This window comes from Anser brachyrhynchus (genome assembly GCF_964034855.1).
Source record: "Anser brachyrhynchus genome assembly, chromosome: 4".
In the NCBI taxonomy this organism is placed as follows: Eukaryota; Metazoa; Chordata; class Aves; order Anseriformes; family Anatidae; genus Anser; species Anser brachyrhynchus.
In genome coordinates, this window is record NC_137698.1 from 37,913,500 (window position 1) to 37,936,550 (window position 23,051).

Below are 23,051 nucleotides of genomic sequence, written 5' to 3' on the forward strand. Positions count from 1 at the left end.
GTCTGTAATTGATAGTTCTTGACCTTAATATTTGGCATTATCAGATTAATCTGTAGGTTTACACATACAGAATCCTTTTGTCTCTTAACAAAGATAGGTATTCTAAAGAAAAAAAATGTAATTTTCGCAATGAGTAATTGAGCAGAAGACTGAGATGGTTTCGAAGTGTAGTTGGGTTGCAAGCTGCTAGTGCAGTGTGATGTATTAAACTGAAGTATCATTTTGTATGTATCATTAGCTTGCATAAATCCCTTAGTCTCTGCAGTATTTCAGTGAGTGAATGACTCCTGTGTGCCGCCTTTCATAACTACATGTTTTATCATTAATGAAAAAATTCTTAGTTTTCTGTGTTGAGTTCCATTTTTGTTGGCATTTCAAATATGTTTTTTTTCTTTTATGTCTCCAATAAATACAACAGTGTGTAAGTTACAGTAAATTACCAGATAGAAGCAAACTAATTATATGAAATACTTTATTATGTAGAATAGCACTGGAAAAATTCCACAGATATAAACCTGATTTAAAAAAAAAAAAAAAAGACCCTGACGTATTCCAGTACCTAAAGGGCGACTACAAGAAGCAGGAGAGGGACTTGTTGTCAGGGGTTGTAGTGATAGGACAAGGGATAATGGTTTTGAACTAAGAAAGAGTAGTTTTAGATTAGATATTAGGGAGAAATCGTTTACTCAGAGGCTGGTGAGGCCCTGGCACAGGCTGCCCATAGAAGCTGTGGATGCCCCATCCCTGGAGGTGTTCAAGGCCAGGCTGGATGGGGCACTGGGCGACCTGGTCTGGTGGGAGGTGTCCCTGCCCATGGCAGGGGGTTGGAACTGGGTGGGCTTTAGGGTCCCTTCCAACCCAACCCATTCTGTGATTCGATGATATATACAAATTAACTTGTTAGTACAGAAGCATAGTAGGTTTTTGCAGACTAAAATGTTAGGGACTTTACGTGTTTTTTTATCACATAACTGATTTGAAAGCCGAGATGATTAACACATTAGTTATATTTGCAGGTAAGAATAAATTGAAGTCTCAGAAGAATGGTGAAAAGTCCAGAAAATCTGGAGAAACTTAAAAAGTAAATGAAAAGATGTATGAGTCTGAAGCAACATCACAAAAGTGTTTATTTTGGGGTTCTGCTCTAGTTTTAGGCAGATAAAAGCTTTATCCTGTTAATAACCTGCAAATGAATTTAAAACAGCCTTGAACTGAAGTAGCTGCAGTGTTGAATGAAAGTCAATAATTTTGACTTGGGTAGGCTTGTCTGGGATTTAAAGTAAGGGCCTTGCAAGTAGTGGCAGTGGCACAAAAATTTATCCTGCACCATCAGGAAACCAAATAAGCAAATCCTTTGCCTATTCTAGTTTCTGTCCGTATTGTACTGTGCACATAACCATAGGTTAAAAAAAATATTCAGAAGAGAAGAATGAAAATGTCAAGTGGGGATACGCAATATTTAACTCCATTGTATTACCATGGAGAGTTGGTTGGACAGTTTTAAGGAGCTGTCTTTGGGCTTTTTAAAATTATTTTTTAGAAATGTTTAAGGAATGCAGTAGTTACTGTATCTTCAGGAGGGCTCTTTGTGCCTTCCCGCTGCTCATCTGTGGCTGGAGGTGCTTATGGAGCAGCCCTTGAAGTGCCACAGGCTTTCCTTTCTGTTTCTCCCTCTCTACCACTGACTAGGGAGTGCAGCAAGGACCCTCCAGCTGTGCTCTCTTGTTGCAGGTAAAGGAAAGTGAGTGGCAGGGAAAAGCAATTTGAGAGAGCAAACTGGGAAGGAAAGAACAGTCAGGCAACAAGGAGGAAAAAGGCCGTAATTTCCACAGGAAGAGATATAATGGCATTTCAGCTAAATCTCCTGTATTTTATTTGAGGGAAGTTTGGCAGCTATGATTCTGAGGTTTGTGTGAATAAGGTCAATGGATTTGTTTGTTACTTGTTGTAATGCTTGCCTTTTTAACCTTTCTTTTTGTTTGATTACCATTGCAGACTCTTATTTAAAACTGTGTTTTTTCTAAGCTTTTCATTGACTATTTGTAGAAGCTTTTAGAATGATTTTTCACATCTAAAAGAATGCATTTTGTTTTGAGATGGAGAAAAACTGTGGTCACCTTTTAGTTTCTAATGTATGCAGTTTTCCCCTGATGAATCTCCTCTAGATCACTTTGTTAAACTCTGTCAATCAACTTCCTTTATGCTGATTGCTGCAAATCGCTTTTAAGCCTTTCAAAAGAACAAGTAGACAAGAAAAAATCAATTTTAACATCCAGAATCCTAACAGACTGGATTGATCTTTGAAAGGCTTCTTTCAAGAATTAACAGTAGGAGATAGAGAGTACTGTGAAACAAAGTGAGTTGTAAAAGCAAATGGAGATTCAAAAGCAGCCTTTATTGGAAATGCCATAATTTTGAGATATGAAAATTATAAAGGTGCCCCTGTAACTGTAAAGCTTTTCTTTTTTCCTGCCAGTGCTGGGCACAGCTTTGGGGGCTGTTGTAAAAGGGAAGCATGTGCTGCTGGTTTTGTGCATTCTTGACATCAGGAGAAGTTTGGTGATGCTGGACTCGTGTGCTGCTGCTTTTTGGCTTTGCTGTTGTCCCTCTAATCCTGTGAATTTTGAGTAAACCAGAAGCAATTTAAGATGTTTCAGTTTGTTTGTTTTCACGCCCGTTGTATGATGCTGTTTAGGAAAATACTGCCAATACCTCTTATTTAGTGAACAAATTCATTAGCACAGTTAATGTCTTGTACTGATGAACTGTATGGAGTTTATTGCTTTTTAAGAAAGAAAAAAAAAAAGGTGCAAAAATCCTTCCAGTAGTTGTCCCTTTAGCTTATGAAAAATGTGAAATGATGCTAGGAATTCAGGCTTTATCGCTTACAATATCTGAAATACGGTTTTGTCTTCTGGGTGCAACTGTAGCCATTATGATGCTGCAGTTACAGTGTGTATAAAAACAGAAGCAGCTATTCCATAGTGGTACATGCTACAGTTTCCTTTGTGTATGTTGGTGACTTTCATTGATCTTAGTGACATTCATAGCACAGAATGAGGGAGATCAATATATGTTATTCCTTCTTTATCAAATGCTTGCAATTCATGTCATACTGAAATCATATTTTTAATGTTGCTGCCACTTATAATCATCATTTTTTGCAGTCAATATTTTGTTTTTCCATTCACCAATGTACAAATATTTCCTGTCATTTAATGTCAACTGTATTCCAGAAGACAGCAGAGACAAAACAGATGGACCAGAGTTCACTGCAGTATCTGTCACACAATTCTACTTTTCTTCCTTAGAGCTGGCCACTGCTTAAGGAGCCTTGGACCCTGGCAGGCAGCACGTTACAAAGCAGTTTCATAAAACTCTTTATTTTCTTTTCCAAACCTATTGAATGTTAATGTCTTGGTGACAGGGTCTGTGCTGAAGTCCTTCGGTAGTAAATAAGCTCAGAATCTTCTGGGTTTTTGAGCGCATTTCCAATAATGCCTCAAAAGTAAAACCAAGCAAATGATGTGACAAATCCCCTGTGTACGGTGAAGTCTCCAAGCTTTCATCCATCCCTGTCATAATTCTTAGCAGGGCACAATACCTGTCAGGCATTGAATACAAAATTTGACTCAACGTAGGACACACTGTTTTCATCTAAAATGCCAGCCAAGGATATTTCAGATTATTTCAGATAAATTGCCAATCAAAAATCTGATTGAAGTGCAAATACAAAGAATGAATGGTCTGGGCCACGAGGTATGGGCTTTTGATGGCCTAGTTATGAAGCAAATTGCTCCTTTTTAAACAGGTGTTTGACGGCATCTTTTCTTGAAGTTCATATTAAAGATGTGTGAGTTGAGAAGGAGGGATAGCTGTAACAGCTTCCACATGAGCTGGGTGGAAGCCATAGGTCCAAGCTGAGAGACCTTTGCCGTGCAAGGGCATATGCCAAACAGCATTGTGACTCCTGTGGTCTAGGAAGCAGGAGCAAAGTGACAGGATGAGAGGCTGGGATCCATGTGCAGACCTTCCTTGACCTTTCTCCCAGCCTTCCCCCAGTCCCTGTGAGCTTGTAGCAGGAGATGCAGTGCGTGAGTGGTTATGCAGAAGAAGCACGTGTTCTGCTCTAACCTTTTCGTTCCGTAGCCCATCAGACCTTCTCCAACATTTTCTTTTCCTAGAGTCTTGTGTTAGTATAAACAAAACTTTTAAGGGAGAACCTAGCTTCCAAAGTAGATTTTTTCCATCAGTCTACGGTTCTTGAGAAAGGCAACATTTTTATTTTGAGGTACAAACTTTAGATGCAAAGATTTACGTTACCTAAAATATTGAAAAGGGCCTGACACTAAGTAACAGGAAGGTCCAATTTTGATGCATTGAATCAACCATCAAATTTTTTTCTAAAACCAAATTACTATTTTTTTTCCACAGCAAGAGTGTGCATTGCATCTGACAGAGGAAAGAAAATAAAATGGAAAGAAGTAGGCAACAAGATGTAAAAAAGAATCAGTGCCATCGGCACAGTGTTGTACCTCTCTAGAATGAATGTCTAGTTCTGAGCATCCTGCTGGAAAGAGAAAGAGTTACAGACAACCATTACAAAGTGTTAAGCAGTAGCTTGAGCAGGCCTTATTAATTCTAAGGCTTTATAATACAAGTACTTAATTTCAGAAATTTAATCTTCATGGTGTTTAAAAAAAAAATCTGTTTTTTTTTTTTTTTTAAGACTTGAGAGGGAAAATAACAAGGGGGGGTGGGAAGGAAAGGAAACCCAAACACTACAAAAGCCTCATGAAAGTTTTCTGTGAGGTTCAGACTTCTACATGGGAAAATTAAGTAAAATTAGTGGTTGCTTTATACTGTAGTCTCATACATTTTGTTTATATTTCATATATTGGGTCCAGATGTTCAAGTCCATGTTCTGCAGGGGAATATTCTCTAGCTAACTACAGAAGTTTCATTTCTCCTGTAGCTGATTTTTCTGGCTTCTTACAAGCACTAATTTCAGCCTCTCTGATCAACACCCCAGTCAGAGTCCTGAGAACCCTCTTGAGAGGTTTTTCTCATGTTCCTTCCTCATTTTCACCAGACTATTGCTGAAGTATTTCCCTCTGGTTGCTCCTTCTTCCTCTGCACGTGTGGCTATCTTTGTCTTTCTCCTCCTCCTCAGAGCTCGGACACTGGCTGCAGTAACAACTATTGAGAGGGCAGCAGAGACAGTCCCCCTGCCTCACTGCCTTTGCTTCGTGTTGCAGCAGTCACCGTCCGCCAGGGAGAAGAACAGCAACGAAAAGCCTTGTCTGACCCCTTGACTTGGCAGGCATTTAGCACAGATTGAATCCTCAAAACATGTACCTGCTGAATTTTAACAAGTCCTTGTTAGGAAGAGGTGATTTGAGATTCTTGCCAGAGCAGGCTCTTACAATAGTTAGATCTCTCATACCTTTATTACCTTTGTGCAGAATACCAAATCCCGCTCCAGTAATCATATCAAGGAGGGGGAAAAAAAAAACACTATTTTTTCTTCTTTACATGACATTGTAAGCTCAAATTTTCACCATTCAAAATGAACTAACAATTGGAAGTGTAACATTAATGGAAAGCATTGTGTAACGGGAATTATAGATGCTCTTCCCCTGGAACCTGTAATTATATTCTAATATTGAGCTAATCACAGGGGAGGGAGGGGTGTGTTCAAGGGAAAACAGTAAAAACCTTTGCCACTCTTTGCAAGGAATATTTAAAGATGTGACCTAGGCTACCTCACTGAAGCACTTAAATTTTCAGGAGGTAGAAGTATATGCTTAATTTTCCTGTCAGACCATGGAGGGAAGGTAATACCAAACGCAATGCATATTGTCTATAAATTTTGACACCAGAGTCAGGTGGGTGAGCTGTTGAAATGCACCTGCTTCTCCTTCATTGCTAACATAGGGAAGGTGGGTCCTTCAGGAAGACTCAGGGACCAGAAGGTAAAACTACTGAGTAGCAAAACATGTGCATATATTTATTGCAGTGTATTACACCAAAAAAAATATAAATAAAACAACCTCCTTTTCCATTGAAAAAGAAAATGTTTGGCTGTATTTGTTTTTTAGCTTTGTGGCAAAAAGAAAGAAGGTTTGATTTTCTATGATTTTTTTTTTTAATTGAAGGGAGTCCTTGGCCCTTGGCTGAGCACATGTATATGATGACACCTTTCTTCAAAGGAGAACCAGATTTAATGGAATTCCAATCAAAAACTACTCTGAGTTGTTCTGCTCTAATTTGTGCTTTTTTTTCCTCACTGAAACATTGACATAGTAATGTTCTCTTACCTAGCCCATATTAGTTTTTACCATATCTTGACCCAAATGAGTGGGGGGGATTGAGCTATGCTGCCTTAGTATTTTAATTATTCAGCACAGACAGTGAAAAAGATGCATAATTAATTACCAGGTACACATTATGATCACTTTTTTAAATTTAAAAAATAAAATAATAATAAAAATAAATAAATAATAAAAAAAAGAAGGCCTTTTCCAATAACTTTGCTTTCTCATTTAGTACTGTACTTGAGTGTTTATGCCGTTCCTTATTCAGAACTTCAATGAAGGACTCCCTTACCTGAAATCAGAAAACAGATGCATTTTACTCACTGGAGTGAGTAATACTACTTTTTTTTCCTATTATATTTCATTTCTGTTAACATTTTCTGAGGGATTGTGTAGGAGAAGTCCTGCATGCATATTTATTACCTGTTAAATCTCCATGAGCCGCAGCTGAATTACCCTGGCTTTGACCATGTACAGCTAAAGCTCTGAGGAAAAGCAGCACTGCCAAACCTAAAATTCAGATAAGAAAGGAGCAGGAAATGAGGAGAATAAGTGGGTAGTAATAGCATACAATAGCTAGTTAAAATTATCATGGATTCAATCTCTTCAAGAATTTATCTGTCTCTGAAACTGTATTATTCTCAGAATAATATAATATTGGCAGGGAGAGCTGGTATCCTTCCTGAAGTCCCAGCCAGTACGGGCTGTGGAGAAGTTGGAGGGGATGCAGAAAAGAGCAGCAACTAGCTGCTGTTCTGGATAGGGTGTTTTGTAAAAGAAGACTGCGTTTCATCAGTGCAAAGATGATGCAGTGTCAGGCCACAGCTGTAATTGGCTTATGCGGAAAGCAGGTAGCAGGTCTATTTTTACTCTTGTTTTAGGCTCCTTAATCCCATCATCCAGCTTAGTTTCTTCTTTAGGAATACTCCCCGCTCAAACAATCATCTTATTCTTCTCATCCACCATCCCTGTTCCAGTTTTCTTCCATGCTTTTTTTTTTTTTTTCTTTTGGTCTGCTGCACTGCCAAATCACTCGGCAGCTGACTCCTTTTAACAGTGGTTTCTGTGGTCCTGGGACTTAGCGATGCTGTAGTGGTATTGTGACTCTAAACATACCTGATGCCAAGATCACTGGCATGGCTGTGCTCCCAGCGCCCTGGGAAGGTGCCAAAGCAGAGTTCCTACCCGTGCAAGGCCCTGGGATCCCAGGCCAGGGTTAGCTGAGGGTAAAGTCCCATCAACTGGGAAGGTCAGAGTGTGGGAAGGAAATCGCTTTTCCCTGCAACAGGGATGAAATATTTAGGTTGTAGGACCCAGCATGCTAATTAGATCACTGTTAGTGAGGCAGGAGGGAGATTCCACCCATCTGTGGTGCTCCAAAGCTTCACTTATCCTTATCAAAAAGATTCCGTAGTATTGTGATACGAGTGGCGTTGCAGTTCTTTCTTGAATCAGTTATTTGTAGTCTTTCTCTTTTTTGAAGAAAATAGCACATCTGGGGGTAATTTGATAACTTGAATTATTGCATCTGTAATTTTAAAGTAAATACTTTTATCAACAGGGCTGAATCAAGCATGCTGCACTGATACGGTTAGCTCCGTGAAGGAGTAGGAGGTCAGAGTTGGATCTCTTGTTGGGGGGAGAGGGGGAAGAAGGGTAGTTTTCTTTATTCTTTCATGGTCTGTAGGCTTTTTTTTAGGAAACAGGTGTTTGAGGCCCAACTGAAGCTTTTTCACAGTCAGGCCTTTATAAGGAATCTCTTCTTTCTGCTCTTCTCATTGATTGTATGGGTTTTCAGATTTATAAGCAGCTTCAAACTCGTGCTACAGACTCTCTGCATGACAGTGTCTCTGTATCTTGGCTGTGTATTTCCTAGCACTGGTGAGAATGTAGTCATCTTTGAGGTTTCTTATCCCTCATCTGACTTCTGCTGACCTCAGTCAACGTGCCCAAAGGCTGCTGGGATCCTTCCCCCCACACCAACCACTAGCATGTGACCTTTGCTTCTGTAGCAAGAGAGGCTAAAAAGGCAGCAGCTAATTAGCAGCAACAGAGCAGTGACCTTGCACCTTGTTTTAAAAATATAAAAAAATCTCATCAGTCACAAGCCCTCTCCACACAACAGTCAGCACTGTCAGATAAGAAGAACTTGTTTAGATTCTTCAAAAAATGGGTTAAGGAGCAATCTGGTCACATATTTTATAAGAAAGATCTTGGCTTAGAACCATCTGATTACCAGTTTGTGTTTTTGAGTAAACTGGTAGGTCCAATGGAAATGTATCATTCTTGTCAAAATAATGTTTTGTTTCATATGCGTTTTGCAAAAATCACTGCTCCAAAGTTGTCAATTTTTATTTAAATCCATTTATAACTCATAACTAATTGTTGACAGTGGAGCATCTACCGAATGCAAAGTAATCCAGCAACAGAAAGGTTTGCTGAACAGTTTCCAATAAAATGCCTTGTCTTGTTGTGATAAGCAGAAGGTGGGAATGTCCACAGTAAGTGGTTGAGCAAATTTTTTCATAACACATTTCAGCCAGGAAATAAAAACCAACACTTTTAGCCTGGTGGGGGTTATTGTTGCTGTTTGCTTAATTTAACCAAAACTGACACGATCTAAGTTTATTTTATGTAATAAAATGGCAGTTGCATTGAACGTTTCAGGAAAACTAATAAAAATGGCTAAGCTGGCACTATGTCAGAAGCATTATTGGCTGGTTTCAAAATGACTAAAGTAGTGTTTAAAAGATGAACATTTACGATAATAATTCACCAATCCATAGATAGACTCTGGAATTCTAGAAGTCTGTTTTGATAACACTGACTACCAGTTCTGAACACTTATTCATGAGGTCTTTTTAAATCTTCGATGTGTTCAGTGTTTGCTGTTTCACCTTTTCTTGTCATCAGTGTGCACTTAAGATTATGCTCTTTCCTACTTTCACATTGCTACTTCTTTGTGTTGCTAGATATTTTAAAGATCTCATCTCTCTCATTTAAGAGCTTATAACCAGAAAGATGTGAGTTTGTTTCCTGAAGGAAGAGAGACACTTTCTAATACTTTATTCTTACCAGTTTGTATTGTATTCTCAATTTTCCCACCAACGTAGCAACTGCTAATGTGGCAAGTTTCGTACATACTAACTGTCTTTCATTTAATAATCACTGGTTAAATGTAACAGGAATAGGCCAAGAGCTTAGATGTGAGCAGATGTGAAAACACTTCTTTCTGTCAAACATTCTTGACTTGAAAAGTTTCTAGAAAAAGAAAAAAGAGAAAAGTTTCTAATTGACCAGCAAAGGGTGAGATGAAGAAATGCACCGGTGTCTTTCTGTGGGAAGATGATGGAGTAGAGATGTCAAATCATCTACTTGTGACCACACAGCCCTTTCCTTTGTTGGACATTTGATTTGGATCTACTTTTTATTAAATACAGACTCTTCTCATTGTCTCCCTTATTTAAAACAGAAGTTGTTGCTGCCCCGAACATGCAATAGAAATGCTTATAAGGTTCATTGCTTTACTGACATTCACTGCTGTGCGCGTTAATAACTTTTTGCATTCCCTTTTGTTTTTCATGTTCACGCGGCAGTCCTGCATGTGGTGGTGCTGGTGCTGCCAAATCGTGCTGTGTACTGCCCGAGTGTTGGTGCTGGTCCTTCCTCAGCACCACACTGAAGAATGTCCTGTCTGTCTTTCTTACTCTGCTGCTGCTGCCTAGGGGAGAAACTTGCTCCCTGTCCTCTTTCTCTGTAAACATTTGCTGCTACAGTGGCATTATCAGCAAATTTATAGACAATTGCTTTAAATATAGTTTGACATTTCTGTTACGCAGACTAGTATAGCTGGCCGTGTAGATGCTACTTGAATTCATTCCTGAAGTGAACTTGCATATCTAAGACTTCTACTACTCTTTTCCCTCATGTGCAGTAGAAATAGCCAAGAGGTGCTGCCTAGTTAGATGGGTATTCATTTTTATTCCTGTAGGATTGTTTTCCCAGTTAACCTGCCATGCTGCACTCTGTAAGGTACCGTCTTGCATTTTAACTGCAAGTTGATGTTTCTTGACGGAAAAATTGTTATTTCATGAAGCCTCTAGGGTGGATATGTCTTTGTGCTTCATGCTTTCTTTGCTTTATAGATAGATTAGAGTATCTCTGTAACAAAAGCCGTTAATTGTCAGGCTGGCCATAACGTGTAATCTGGTAGATTGAAAACCTGTGAGATTTTTCTGGTTGAAGAGGATTGAAATCACCTTTTCGTGGTGCTTAACAAGGTAACATTGCATACAGCAGAGTTTTGCTTCCTAAGTACAATGGTCTGTATGGTATAGCACATAACACGCAGACATAAATACTCCAAGAAAATGTAGGAAGTGGTGCATTTTGTCATGTGTTGCTGCTTTCCTAGGTGACTTAATGAATTTTCAAATATGGCTTACAAACTTTTAAAATATTAGTACAAGACGAGAAACAGTTTTTAGAGAGCTTTTTTTCCTGTTTCACTGTTTTCTGATTGTTTCGCGTGACTGGCCGTTAGAAGTTAGATTAAAACACTTCAGACCTTCAAGTTCTGTGTCGCCCCACAGCTTTACTGTCTTCAGATGCAAAAGCTTGTTTGTAGATGACGATTTTGCTGAGGTAGAGTTACTGGGAAAATTCAGCCACTTGTTACTATAATGTGATACAGCTATTGTTCTTGGTGTTTCGGGAAGGATAACGAAACCTCAGTGCACGAGCACTTTTCAAATCAGACAGTTTTTCCTCACTTTCAGACAACAGCTATTCACTGGTAAGAGGATGCTGAGCAAACACATAGCACAGCAGTCCATAAAAGTATTTGTAGTATAAGCTGATTTTTTTTGAATTTATTTTGCACAGTGGTATCTGAAATTCTGTTTTCAGTCCTGAAGGCAATCATTCTTCCTGCTGTCAGGAAGAATCATCCTTTGTGCAGCACAATAGGGATAACAAAACTCATTTCAGTCTCAATTTAAGTTTAATTCTAAGGTAAAACTTGCAGTGAGGTGGTAATGAACTTGAACTCACAGTTTTGATTCTCTCCTTCATGCTTGTAATAGTGCTTAGACACAGTACAGGTATCTCCAAGACCTGGGCCTATTCTGAGACTGCCTCTTAAGCAGATGAAAAACTGTCATTTTCTTCTTTGCCTGTTGTTACAGTTAATATAGCAAAAGCATTTTTAATTCGGTTGTGTATCTTAGGATTGAATCAAACCAACCCAAATACGTACCCAGACGAAGAAAAGATAAGCATTGTGACTAACACGATGTGATAATTCTAGGAAATAACAAGTTAGTAAGACAGAGACTGATTATCTGAAGCAGAGAATGATTAAACCAGTTAAAAGCATTTGCAAAGCAAAACTCATGAAAGTGTTTCACAAGTGCAGCTGCGCAGCCCGATGGGTGCTGTGGTGATAACTGCTACCATCTCCTTCAAATTCAAAGAATTTGGACGTGTGTCTTTTCTGAAATACTGCCTTGTGCCACACACATCTCATATACTTTCTGACACGTCCTTCCCCTGAAATAGAACTGGGATGGCTATAGCAGAGTCAGCACCAACAAATATTGTCTAGGGCCATCAGGGTGAGGTCTCTGGTGGGCCCATCTGTCCCCCTTCTCCAAGTGGCTGTATCAACAGCATGTAAGGGAGTGCAGGTTTGTGATGCTGTGCTCAGTTCGCTTGGGCCAGTCTGTTCTCCACAAACAATCTGTGTAATTAGTTAAATTAATAAGCATCCTCTCTTGATGAATTTGGCTTTTTTAGGCACAGATACAGTAACAACCCTTCCCAAATGTGGCTTTCTGTTGTGTGCACTTCACTGCATGACAAGACACAGCCAGATGGAATAACGACACGCTGGCTCAGCACAAGTCAAAAGACCTTTTCCCAGACAGGATCAAAACCTGGTATTACAGTGGGCTGCTTTATGCAAATGCTACCACTTTGTTCCTATTGCATTACAAAATATATTAAGCATCCAATTTCCTCTGTAAATGAAGCAGTGCATTATCTCAATAGCCATTTTTGAAACAATCTGCAACTTAAAACACAGATGCTAAAACTAATGGAACTAAATGAACCCCCTCTGAATTGTATCCTTGAATAGAGCAGTGTTTTAATAGTTTTTTTTTTTATTATAAAGTTTATTAAATGAAATACATGTTGCAATGGAGAGAAAAAGTCAAATGATCTTTTATGGAAAAAATAAAAACTTTAAACTTGCTATCCATACTCCATTGGCTATGGAATGCTAAAACAGAAATAAAAAGATATTTAGTCTTGTTGCAGAACTTAATGTTCTGTACCACATTGTAACATAGCCCAAAACAGATAATTGCTTCGTCATAAATCTTTTTTTTTTTCCTTTATTCACATTACAGAAAAAATCGAGACTGTCCTTTAAAAATAGTCTGTAGTCAAGTGAGCTTGAAAGCTTATGCTGTTAGGCATCATGTTTGACAGTATTTATGGTGTGGAAAAGGAATCTGAGGTTTGTGTGGTTCATTTTGTAAACGATGTAGTGGTTGCCCCATGTATGAGCTGCAGATTTTAAAGCTTTGTAAAGGTGGGGAATGGCTAAGTGGGCAATTAGCTGTTGGAGAAGTCTTTTACAAAGCTTTCTGAACTCCGTGTAAACACTCATAATCAAGCTGTTGTTATCATAAAACTACAGGTGTCTTTCATATGAATATCTGGATTAAGAATTTGTGTTCCTAGTACACATCTTGGAGGACAGGTAACGACCTAATATAGGGGCGCTGAGTCATCCTGGGGATGCTCTCTATGCTTACAGGAAGCCTGGGCTGTGAATTTTGGCACCCAGATGCTTGACACTGCAGGTCAGGGAGCATATGGCACGTTGCCTTTTAAAGCACTCAGCTTGGTGCATGTTGTAGTTATCCACCAAAGCAACTGAAGGTAAAATAAAATGAGGAGGGCAAAACTTAGCACGGGAGAGATTTTTCTGGCATCAGCACACTACCCAATGTGGTTTAAATCTACATTTAGCACTAGACACCAATGCATTTATCATAGGCTCAGCGAACACAAGAAAGTTATTAAAAAAAAAAAGTGAAAAGTGCACCACTAAATAGCTGATTAACCTGCACCCACTGTTATATTCAGGCTGCTTCCTTTATTTTCTGCTTGTTTCCTGTGATAAAATACTGACTGCATGCTTTGCTATTTTGAAGGTAAAAGTCCCTTTTTGTTAGTTTCCTTGTTTATATAGACAGCAGTAGCGATTAAGCAATGAACTTAAAATGCTGTTCTCCTGAACTGCTATTTATATATGTTGGTGGCTAACTTAAATTTGACACCTGTTTCAGACACAAAGTTACTAGAACTTAAATAATTTTTGGAACACTCTGAATTCTGCAAATACTTAAGGTTTTTTTCAGTAGATACACGTATAGAATTAAAAAAAAAAAAACAACTATTCAGTGTTTTAGTGAATGATGTTCTAATCCTTCTACTGTGATCTGACGTTTACTTTTAAAAATATGTATTATGTATAGCTACTATTCCTTAGAACAAATATGTAGCTAATCATTTGAATGAAAGGGAGACAGAGGAAACTTTGTGAATAAAATAACTCCTCTTTAAGGAAACAAATGATTGGCAGATAACTCTTTCCTTGCCCTTGGATTGTATGTTACTTCTTTAATTGTTAACTCTCCTGAACATGACAGAACATTATTGGACCAATGTAAAACTGTCATTTTTTCCAGTTTCATTCCATTAGCTGTGAGTAATTTTATCTTACTGTGGGTTATCACATTTTAATTTTTTTACAGTATTCTGCAGATGTTTCATTGCTGTGTTCCATACCTGAGAAAATGTAATCTATTATTTCACGCAGCAAAATATTCTGTATGCATTAGTACACATACTTGTCTGACAAGTGCAGTTGCTGGCCTGCGCTCACATGCCTTTAGCTTTGTTTGAATCTCCTATCTGCTGTCCTGAAATATTCATGCAGGGAGCAAAACTGAACCAAAATAGTTTAGAGAAGTTTTGCTAGTTGTTTGCTTTAGCCATGCTGTAAGAGTAGGAAGGATATCATTAATCTAGTAGTACATAAACAGTGCACAAGCTAACTCTGCCCCCTGTGTATATTAATGAGATAACAAGTGAAGCCTGTAGCTAGGCAGCGATAATTTCTAAAAATTACTTTTGTTGTTTAATTGCAGCTTTTGTGTTTTATTGATTGTATTTAAGCTGTTAGTAGCAGCACATTAATAGCACATTACAGAATTTATTTTTAACTAACACAGGATGAAATACTAATAAAATGAGACAAGCGTGATTCCAGCACCCTTTCCATGCGTTGGCTGCACTCTGGTGAGATGATAAGAAGCTGATTTAGCTTTTTGTAAAGGTTAATTGGGAGTAAAACTGGGAATAGTGGAGATCTCTCAACTCTTGCATACTCGTCCGTATATATTTGTGTTTGTGGCAGGAGATAATGTCAGCAGTTTAAAATTCTTGGTCTCTGCTGTATTCTTACCCGTGCAGTGGATGCATGCTCTAAAGGGAAATTTGTTTCATTACTAGAAGCCTCTAAGTGCTGTGCAACAGCCACAGAAAGGCGGCACTAACCAAAAGTCGAGGAGAGAGCAGCAACCTGCTCAGGCTGGAGTAGGGGCTGTGCTTTTTCGTGGCTCAGCGACCCCTGGCAGACACCAGAGAGAGCTGTGAATGCTGGTGTAGCTCACAGGGCCCGTCAAGGCAGTGTCATTTGCAGAAAGGTTCTTGCGGGATATGTTACAAGGTGCTTGAAGAGCATTAGCATTTATTAGATATTAAAAGGGAAGCAGAATTCCTTAAGGCCTGCCATTGTAATGGGCATTTGGGGGAACAAAGGGTTTCTAATTAAGGACCCGTGTGCCTTTTGGCTGCACTGTAGATCTGTTTGTCCACCTTGCATTTGGCTCATAGTTATTCAAATACTTAGAGTATGTGAGTGAGTGTTAACTGTTTTTCTTCGAGTGATTAAAGAAAAGCATGACCAGAAACACAGGCAATACCTGGGTTAATATCGCTCAGACTTGACTAGGTTGGGAGCTGCATTCCTGTAAAAAAGAGTATAAAATAGGAGATGCTGGAATTGCCTCCAGCACAATATCACGCAGTGCTGGATTTTAGGGACATTCAAGATATTTCAAAAGAAGAGCTTTATCTGGAAAATTGGTGCAGTGTTTATCTAAAGTAGGAGCACCATGAGATGATGTCTTACTGAAACGTTTCTTAAACTGTTTTCCTTCCAGCGCACAAAATAACCAGCTTCCACAACAGTAGAAAAAACCTCTGCAGACAGAGATAACTATCCGATATCTCAGTGAGGGAAGATTTACACCCTCCTGCTGCTTTACATGTTTCTTCCTGGGGAAGGAAGGAAGGAAATACTCAAACGCTGCTTCTGGCGTAATGCTTCTTCAGAATAATAGATTATAGATGAATAAGTTTTCTACAAAATCTTGGAAGGTTCCAATTTTATGTTATATGCTTTAGAATTTTAGTAGTAAAACCCCTCTTTTCTCCCAGTATATGTATTTTTAAAATAGTATATATTCTGCTTATTTGTCAGTAATGGCAATTATCAAAATTAGTGTAAATACCTAATTTCAGGTACTTCAGCCCATCCTTATCATTTGTTCTGAAGGGGGTAGGAGGAAAAAGTAGTGCATTTGGGGTTCAGTTGGGGTATTGCTTACAATTTATAAAACTCAGCAGGTTGGTTTTAGTCACCACTAAAGAGAAGGTGGTTTATTCGATAGGATGGTTGGGATGACGTCTCCAGATCACTAGTCTGCGTCCCGATCTGAGCATTTTTAGGGTGGTGGTTTCAGTTATAGAGTACGTACAGGAGCTTTCTTTGCTGCATTTGGTGCTGCTGGTACCAGCACTTGTGCACTGGCTGAAATCGTGTTTCAGGTGCATTTTTCATGTTTGACAAATCTACATGAGCACTAACCTCCCCCCTGCTTAAGTACACCCATGTACTAGCACTCAGAGAAAGTCTGGGCACAGAACAGATCAGCTCTCAAACCATTAATATGTTTTTCAGAAAACACCTATTTCAGTATGTTGGTAGAAAGCAACTGATACTATTTACTTGAGATGGAAGAGCAGTTTACAAATCTTTCCTATGATTTATCACATGACTCACGCATTGGTAAATCCCATGAAGAGTTTATATGAATTGGTGTTACTAATCAGAATCAGTGACGTTCCTCTTCATATCTCAATTTGAAATTACAGGTAGAAAATACTAAGAACAGTCAAATTTATACCTGTTGCTGTTCAACACTTTCCTCACTTAAAATGACCTGAATTACAACTGCAACACAGAATAATTGATCCTCATTTTACACCAACAGTTCCCTCTGACCTTAATTTTGTCATCCTACATATAGACATGAGCATGTAGAAATTAATGTCAGATTTTAAGCGCTATCCTTCATGCATGGCTGTACAACAAGCCTATTCGGCCTCTTAAATCAGTTTTTCAGCTGTTCTTCACCATGGAGTAAAAAGGCTTAAAAAAAAATCTTTGCTGAAAGTTAAGGAATGATTCATGAAGTTTCTTCATGGTCAACAGGAAGTATTTAAGACACGATTAGATATACAAGAGAGAATTTATCACGGTTTCACTGTGCTCTGTGAGCTAAACGTATAATCACATCCTTGGTAAAACTCCCCTTTCTATGTCAGAAACATACTGGAAATAAGTGTGACTCACTAGCCAATAATACTGGCGCCACAACCTTATGGAAGGAAAACATTTCGTATGTTCAGAACTTATTCAAAGGATGTCGTCGTCATCACTTCCCACACTCAGGTCACTGTGATACCAGAGCTGTGGTCTGGGGGGGTTGGTTGTGCCTGGTTTGTTTCTTTTTGTGTTCTTTTTTCCTGCACTAGGCCATAGATCACATTTGCTTTAATTTTGGTTGCATGTTAGATTGAATTTAAACTTTCCGAGAGAAGTTTCTCAGGAAAGATTTTGCAGTTTTGTCCTGAAAATTTTGCTTGCATGTGATCCTAATACTTTATGGAAGAATGTCTGGGAAGATTATTAGAATCATATTTTTTTGGATACGAAGAGAAACCTTTGTAGAATTGACGTGTAATGCTGCACAATGGTATTAGTAAATAGTAGGATCAAACAGCAAATCCTTTACTTGAAGTATAATAAGAGGTGAAAATCATGTTTCAAAAACCACTCAGCTGTTCTGACAGGTAAAGCAGCAGCTCTCCTGCAAACCCCTCACCTTTCAGTTTTGAAGCTAATCCTTCACACGCTACCAGAACAGCTTTGCAGGAATTAAAGCCTGTGTCCACACTTACAAGTTACTGGGGAATGTTTCTAGGATGTGATCTCAGTGATTTCTCAGTGATTTTATTCAGTGAAATTATTAAGTGTCTCTTGGCACAGTGTTGGCCAACAGAGACCAGTGCTCCCCTAGGTTTGGGGGTTGGCACAACCAAGGGGCTGTTCCCACGTGGCGGCCAGTGCTCAGCAGTCTTTTGGCAGAGAAAGGGGGATGCAGGGAATGTAACGTGAACTTGGTTTTGCTATTTTGCTTCAGCAGCAGGGAACTGCTGAGGGCAGTTCTACACTGCTATACCATTTAATTTTGTTAAATGACAAAATACCTAACTCATGAACTGTCTTCAATATTATTAAACTGGACTCGTGAACCAACAAATGATGCTTTCTTTGATGCACATTTGTAAAGGATAGATGAACGCTTGTGGGTTTTTTTGTTCTTGTTTTGTTTTATTTTTTTAATATATGGTTATTTTCCGGAGTTTTATATCAGAATTGAGATAATGTCTCTCTCTTAATTTAGAGAAGACATATGATCAGATAATAAGTCGTGACTATCTGCTTTAATCTGCAAGACTCCACACCGTTAATTTGGGAAGGATGTTGCACAGCAGGATGGCAGGAGGATGTTTCCATACTCCAAAATGGGAGTGAGTTGTGCTGTTTTACTGGTTGCAAGTGTGGGAAGTGCCTCCCATTCACTTGCCCTGGGAAATTTAAAAACGTCTGTTGATGAAACCTGGTGGGAAATTTGGACATCTGTAGTTAGTTGGACTTGAATGGGAACATGTAGACAGGAAAGGGAGGAGAGCAATCGAATAAATTGAATTTTGACTCCAGCATTCCTTCCGAAGAGTCCAGAGTACTTTTCAGTGTGATCACGTACAACAACAGGGTTTTGCAGGATGTGGTTGTGTGCACAGAAACCAGGTGTCTCCCGGCCTCTTAACTACTGCTGCAAGAGAGTGTGCTAATTAATCTGTTGCTTTACGGATCCATTATGAGCTGTCCGTAACAGTGTTTAAAAGCTGTGCTGTGACCATAGCTGAGCTTCCAGTACTCTGCTGTTTCTAACCAGCACCTCAGATTGAATCTTTTTCTTTGGACAGATTGAGAAACCATAGCTCTAGAGGTCTGAGTGCAAAACAAATTACTATGTGTTCATTATATTTTTGAAGATCTAGATGTCATGTTATTATGACTCCATCATGAATCTGCTGCCTGGACAAACTCAGTGGACAAGCCTCTGGTTATTTAGGAAGTAGAAAGGGTAAGGAGAGCACATTAAATGATGAAATTGTAAAATATATATGTTAAATATTTAAAATATATAATTATTAAAATATAACTAAATATTTTGAATGGGGGAGAGAAGAAAGGATTAACGGAATAGAGGATACTGGCAAAAGAGAAAAGAATAGGCAAAGAAGTTACAGTACAGGACAGCACAAAGCTCCCCCAGCAGAGGTTCAATCTGGCCATTGGGAAAAAATTGTTTATTGTGTAGGTGGTCAAACACTGGAGCAAGCTTCCTGGTGACATGGTTGATGCCCCAGGCCTGTCAGAGTTCAAGAGGCATTTGGACAGTGCCCTCAACAACTTTAACTTTTGGCTAACCCTCAAGTGGCCAGGCAGTTGAACTAAATGAACTCTGTAGGTCTCTTCCAACTGAACTTCCAATTTTGTTTTGTTCTTTTATAGAAGATAAAACAAGAAGAGTGGTTTTAGTGTGGCAATTTGATGCACATTTTATATATGTTTATATTGCTGATGTATGTTTAGTACCAGCTGTCTCCAAATTGCTGACTGAATTCATCAGTATTCTTAGATATAAGACTGCTATTCAGTTTCAGTAATGTCAGTTTTGAACCTGAGTGGAGATTATAGGATCACATAAGCAGCAAAAATTGATTTATAGCATTTTTTATTTTATTTAATACTGTCTAGATTTGAGGAATTTTTTTAAGTTATTGACAACAGTACACAGCAGAAAACTATTGAAAAGATTGTTTATACAGAAAATTTCTGATAGCTTCCTTCCTACGTCTTCCATTTAAAATGATGCAGAAACTTTTTTCTTTTTTTACAGATAGTTGGAGGTTTTATTTTATCAACTTTATCTTTGAACATAAAGGGGTTTTGCCCAATATTCCTCTATCTGTTTTATGTGAGTTCTGCTGATTCAGCAGTCCTCCAGGACTGGGCTGAGATCTATTTCCTTGTGAATCACATTTTATTATTTCAGATGTTGTGGTGCAGCATCTTGATAATGGCCAAGAGATGCTCACAAGGATCCCATCTCCCCACTTTGAAAAAGTTAAGGATGCATTCCTAGAACTGTACTGCTGTGCATTAAAAACACTGTTTTTTCCTCTTCATACAACTGGAGCATTTCAGTGAATTGCAGTAACATGAATAATGCAAAAACTAAGTAGCTTTCACTCCAACAATTGTATTAAAAAAAAAAAAAAGCAAGCAGACAGTGTTCCATTTAAAAACCTTGAGAGGGCTGAAACTCTTTGGAGAAGCTTCTTCTTTAAAAGTTCTGGATTGTGCTAGTCTTAAATAAAAACAGGAGGTAAGTTAGCAAAATTGTGTAAGATTGAGAACCATTTGCAATCACTTCTATTTGAAGAAATGTCTTTGCTGCCATTGTTGTAAGGGATTAAAGAGAAGCATCTCGCTTTTGCCATTTTTGTGTGTCAGCACTGGAGTTTGACAAGAAAAACCCAGAAGGCTCACAAACTGCTTGCTTGAGCCTATTTTCAAAAAAGGCAGATTCCCCAAAGTATCTGTGGTATATAAAACAATGAATTCAGACTGAAGTCACTGCTAGCACGTGGGGATCCTTGTGTTGATAGAAAGCTGCCTAACTATTCTTCCTGAAGCACTGCTTTAGGACAATTTAGCATTTCCAGTATCATTAGTAGCTGGATCTGGAAAAGTTCTACTAGGAGAAGGCTGTATCCCAAGGCATAAAAATGTGTCTCTTCCAAAAACACCGTGCAGGGATGGCCAAGCAGTGTGATAATGAAAAGCTGGAGTGTGCCCTGGTAGGCATGCTTGACTTTATAAGGATTCTTCAGAGGCTTCTTTTTTTCCTCACAGCATTTTCATTCTCTGCTCCACTGCTCGGAGTTTCAAACAATTTGTCATCCAGGTTAAAAGACAGCAGAAAGTACTTGCTGTTTTGCTCTCTCTCATTTGATAGGCATGCAACATTATCTCAATAGGAGCTTAAGATGATAAAACACCAACTGAGATAGAAGGCAGATTGAAATGGTTATATCATCATTAAAGTTACAGCACCCTTGGCTGTCATTTTGTTATTTGTACTTTGCTGTAAGCCTCAAATAAACAATTTGAAAGTAAATGAATTAAATTAGTACTATAGGTTAGAGAGGTGTTTGTGACCCCAGATGTTATGAATTCAGAAATTTTCACTAGTCCCTTTATGTGTGCATGTGCAATACAAGCTTGTTTAATATTTTGGAAGCTTTCTTCCTTCCCCTTTGCTGAGACTTAAGAGCTCTTAGAATGTGGTTTGTGATGGGGAGAACATCAAAAGCTATGGCTATGCCTTCACACCATTATAGGGTCAGATACCACTCTGTTCTGGTTGTGCTTTGTCAGTTGGAAGCTGAATAAATCCAGCTGATGTGGCAACAACTGGATGCGTGCTTTCTGATGCAGTAAAACTTCCACCAGATTTAGGTGGGCAAAGGGAAACAGTGTTGTCACACTACAGGCAGCCAAGTGTATATAGGTCCCCACTGTTTAACTTGAGATACTTCAGTCACTATGGAGAACACTTCAAGGTTTGTTACAAGATGTCACTGAATTGCATTGAAAAGTATTTGCAGTGCTTAGCAAAGCACCTGTCCGTGATGAAATATTCCTCTTAAATTAAAAGCATGTTTAGATATTCCACTCAGCCTTGTTCTTGGATAGCTAGTAATGGAGTTGGATCCCCTTGCTCTATTTTGAGAATGTCTTACTGAATCATGCATAGAATGATGCGACTGATATGTGGAACAGAGGTCCCCATGCATCAGCTGTTCACACTGGTTTTCCTGGGGGTAAGATAGAACTAATTATGTTGAAAGACACTGATCATTCTTTTCAGCGTATCAAAGAACAAATGTACTGTAGGCTTTTCTATTGAAAAAAAAATAATAGAACAAATGGCTATTATCTGTATTTCCATCATTATAAGTGCACAAATCGTAGTGATGCTAATGGGAGTTGTAGAAACAGATAAAAGACTGTACTGTCAATGAGATACAGAGCAAAACAGAGCAGGGCAAGCTACAGAAGTAGGAGGTTTGCATCCCCGGAGAGGCAGTCTGTAAGCATGTAACTCACTCTGCTTAGAATAAATTATTGGCATGCAAAACTAACGCCCTTCTGAATGAAGTACCTAACCAGTGGCTAATGCAGAGGCTGTGCAAACTTGCTGAACGCTGAGCTTTGTTGCTGCCTGGATGGAAGAGTTCAGTCTCTGCGTCTGCTCTGCCATAAATGCACATGTGAAGTTTGTGATGTGGAGGACATCCAGAACTGTCCAAAAGCCCTGGGGATGTGAGGCCAGGAAGGGATAGATAAGACTGTGCTGAGCTAGAGCTCCCAATCATGGGCATAAAGGGAGTAAGATGAAACTCTCATGCTCATCTCAAAGAGTGGAAAAGGTGGGAGGGAGAGTGGAAAAGGGTCAGAGGCCAACTTGTAGGATTGCCTTAAGATTAAGAAAGGAAAAGGAAAAATAGTAAGCAGTATGTTTTTAGAAGTACATAGAAATATAAGATAAAGCAGAAAATTAATGAAAAGAAATACACTGAGTCCTCATATTTGATCACAAATTATTATATTATCATGAGGGCAGAAGAGGAAGGAAGTTCTGAGTTCATTTTACATGGGGCTGTGCGATTCTACTGACCTACAGTCTCTTTACGGTCTGCTGGTACTTTTTCTTGACAAACAGCATACCTGGGACATGTGCTTTTGAATGAGAATTCTTGCTATCTGATGTATTTGGATATTCTTACATCCACAAAGGAAAAAAAAAAAAAGAAGAGTTACCTTTTCATCACAGAATATTCATAGTAACTAGAAAATTAAAATTCTCATCGTTCCTTAGTGCCTAAAGGAAGTCCATGAACAGGAATCCTGAGCATATGCAAATAAAGATCAGTTCAGAGGGACTGAAGAGGTATAGTTGAAGTATGTATAATTCTACTTGTATAGAAGCTATCAAGACTACAATAGGAAAGATTGGTGGTGATTTGAAAGTATCCCTGCTGCTCTGGTAGGGAAGTGACTGTACAACTTACAGAGATTCGGTACAACTTCATTGTAAGCAGATTAGT

At 38.7% G+C, this 23,051-nt stretch overlaps 1 protein-coding gene across 24 annotated transcripts in view; it reads left to right on the top strand.

Annotated features, from left to right (window-relative positions):
• The window catches only part of INPP4B (inositol polyphosphate-4-phosphatase type II B), a 304,962-nt gene that overhangs the window by 274,508 nt on the left and 7,403 nt on the right, over positions 1-23,051 (top strand). The window contains exon 27 of one of the 24 annotated variants that reach the window (XM_080590941.1): positions 4,435-22,448. The exons of 22 other annotated variants lie outside the window; for them this stretch is intronic. In XM_080590941.1, the coding sequence (XP_080447067.1) occupies positions 4,435-4,456 (22 nt within the window). In that variant the 3' untranslated portion in view covers positions 4,457-22,448. Of the gene's footprint in view, positions 1-2,476; positions 4,391-4,434; positions 22,449-23,051 lie in introns of those variants that run through there. One more of the 24 variants, XM_080590939.1, reaches the window with a different exon arrangement.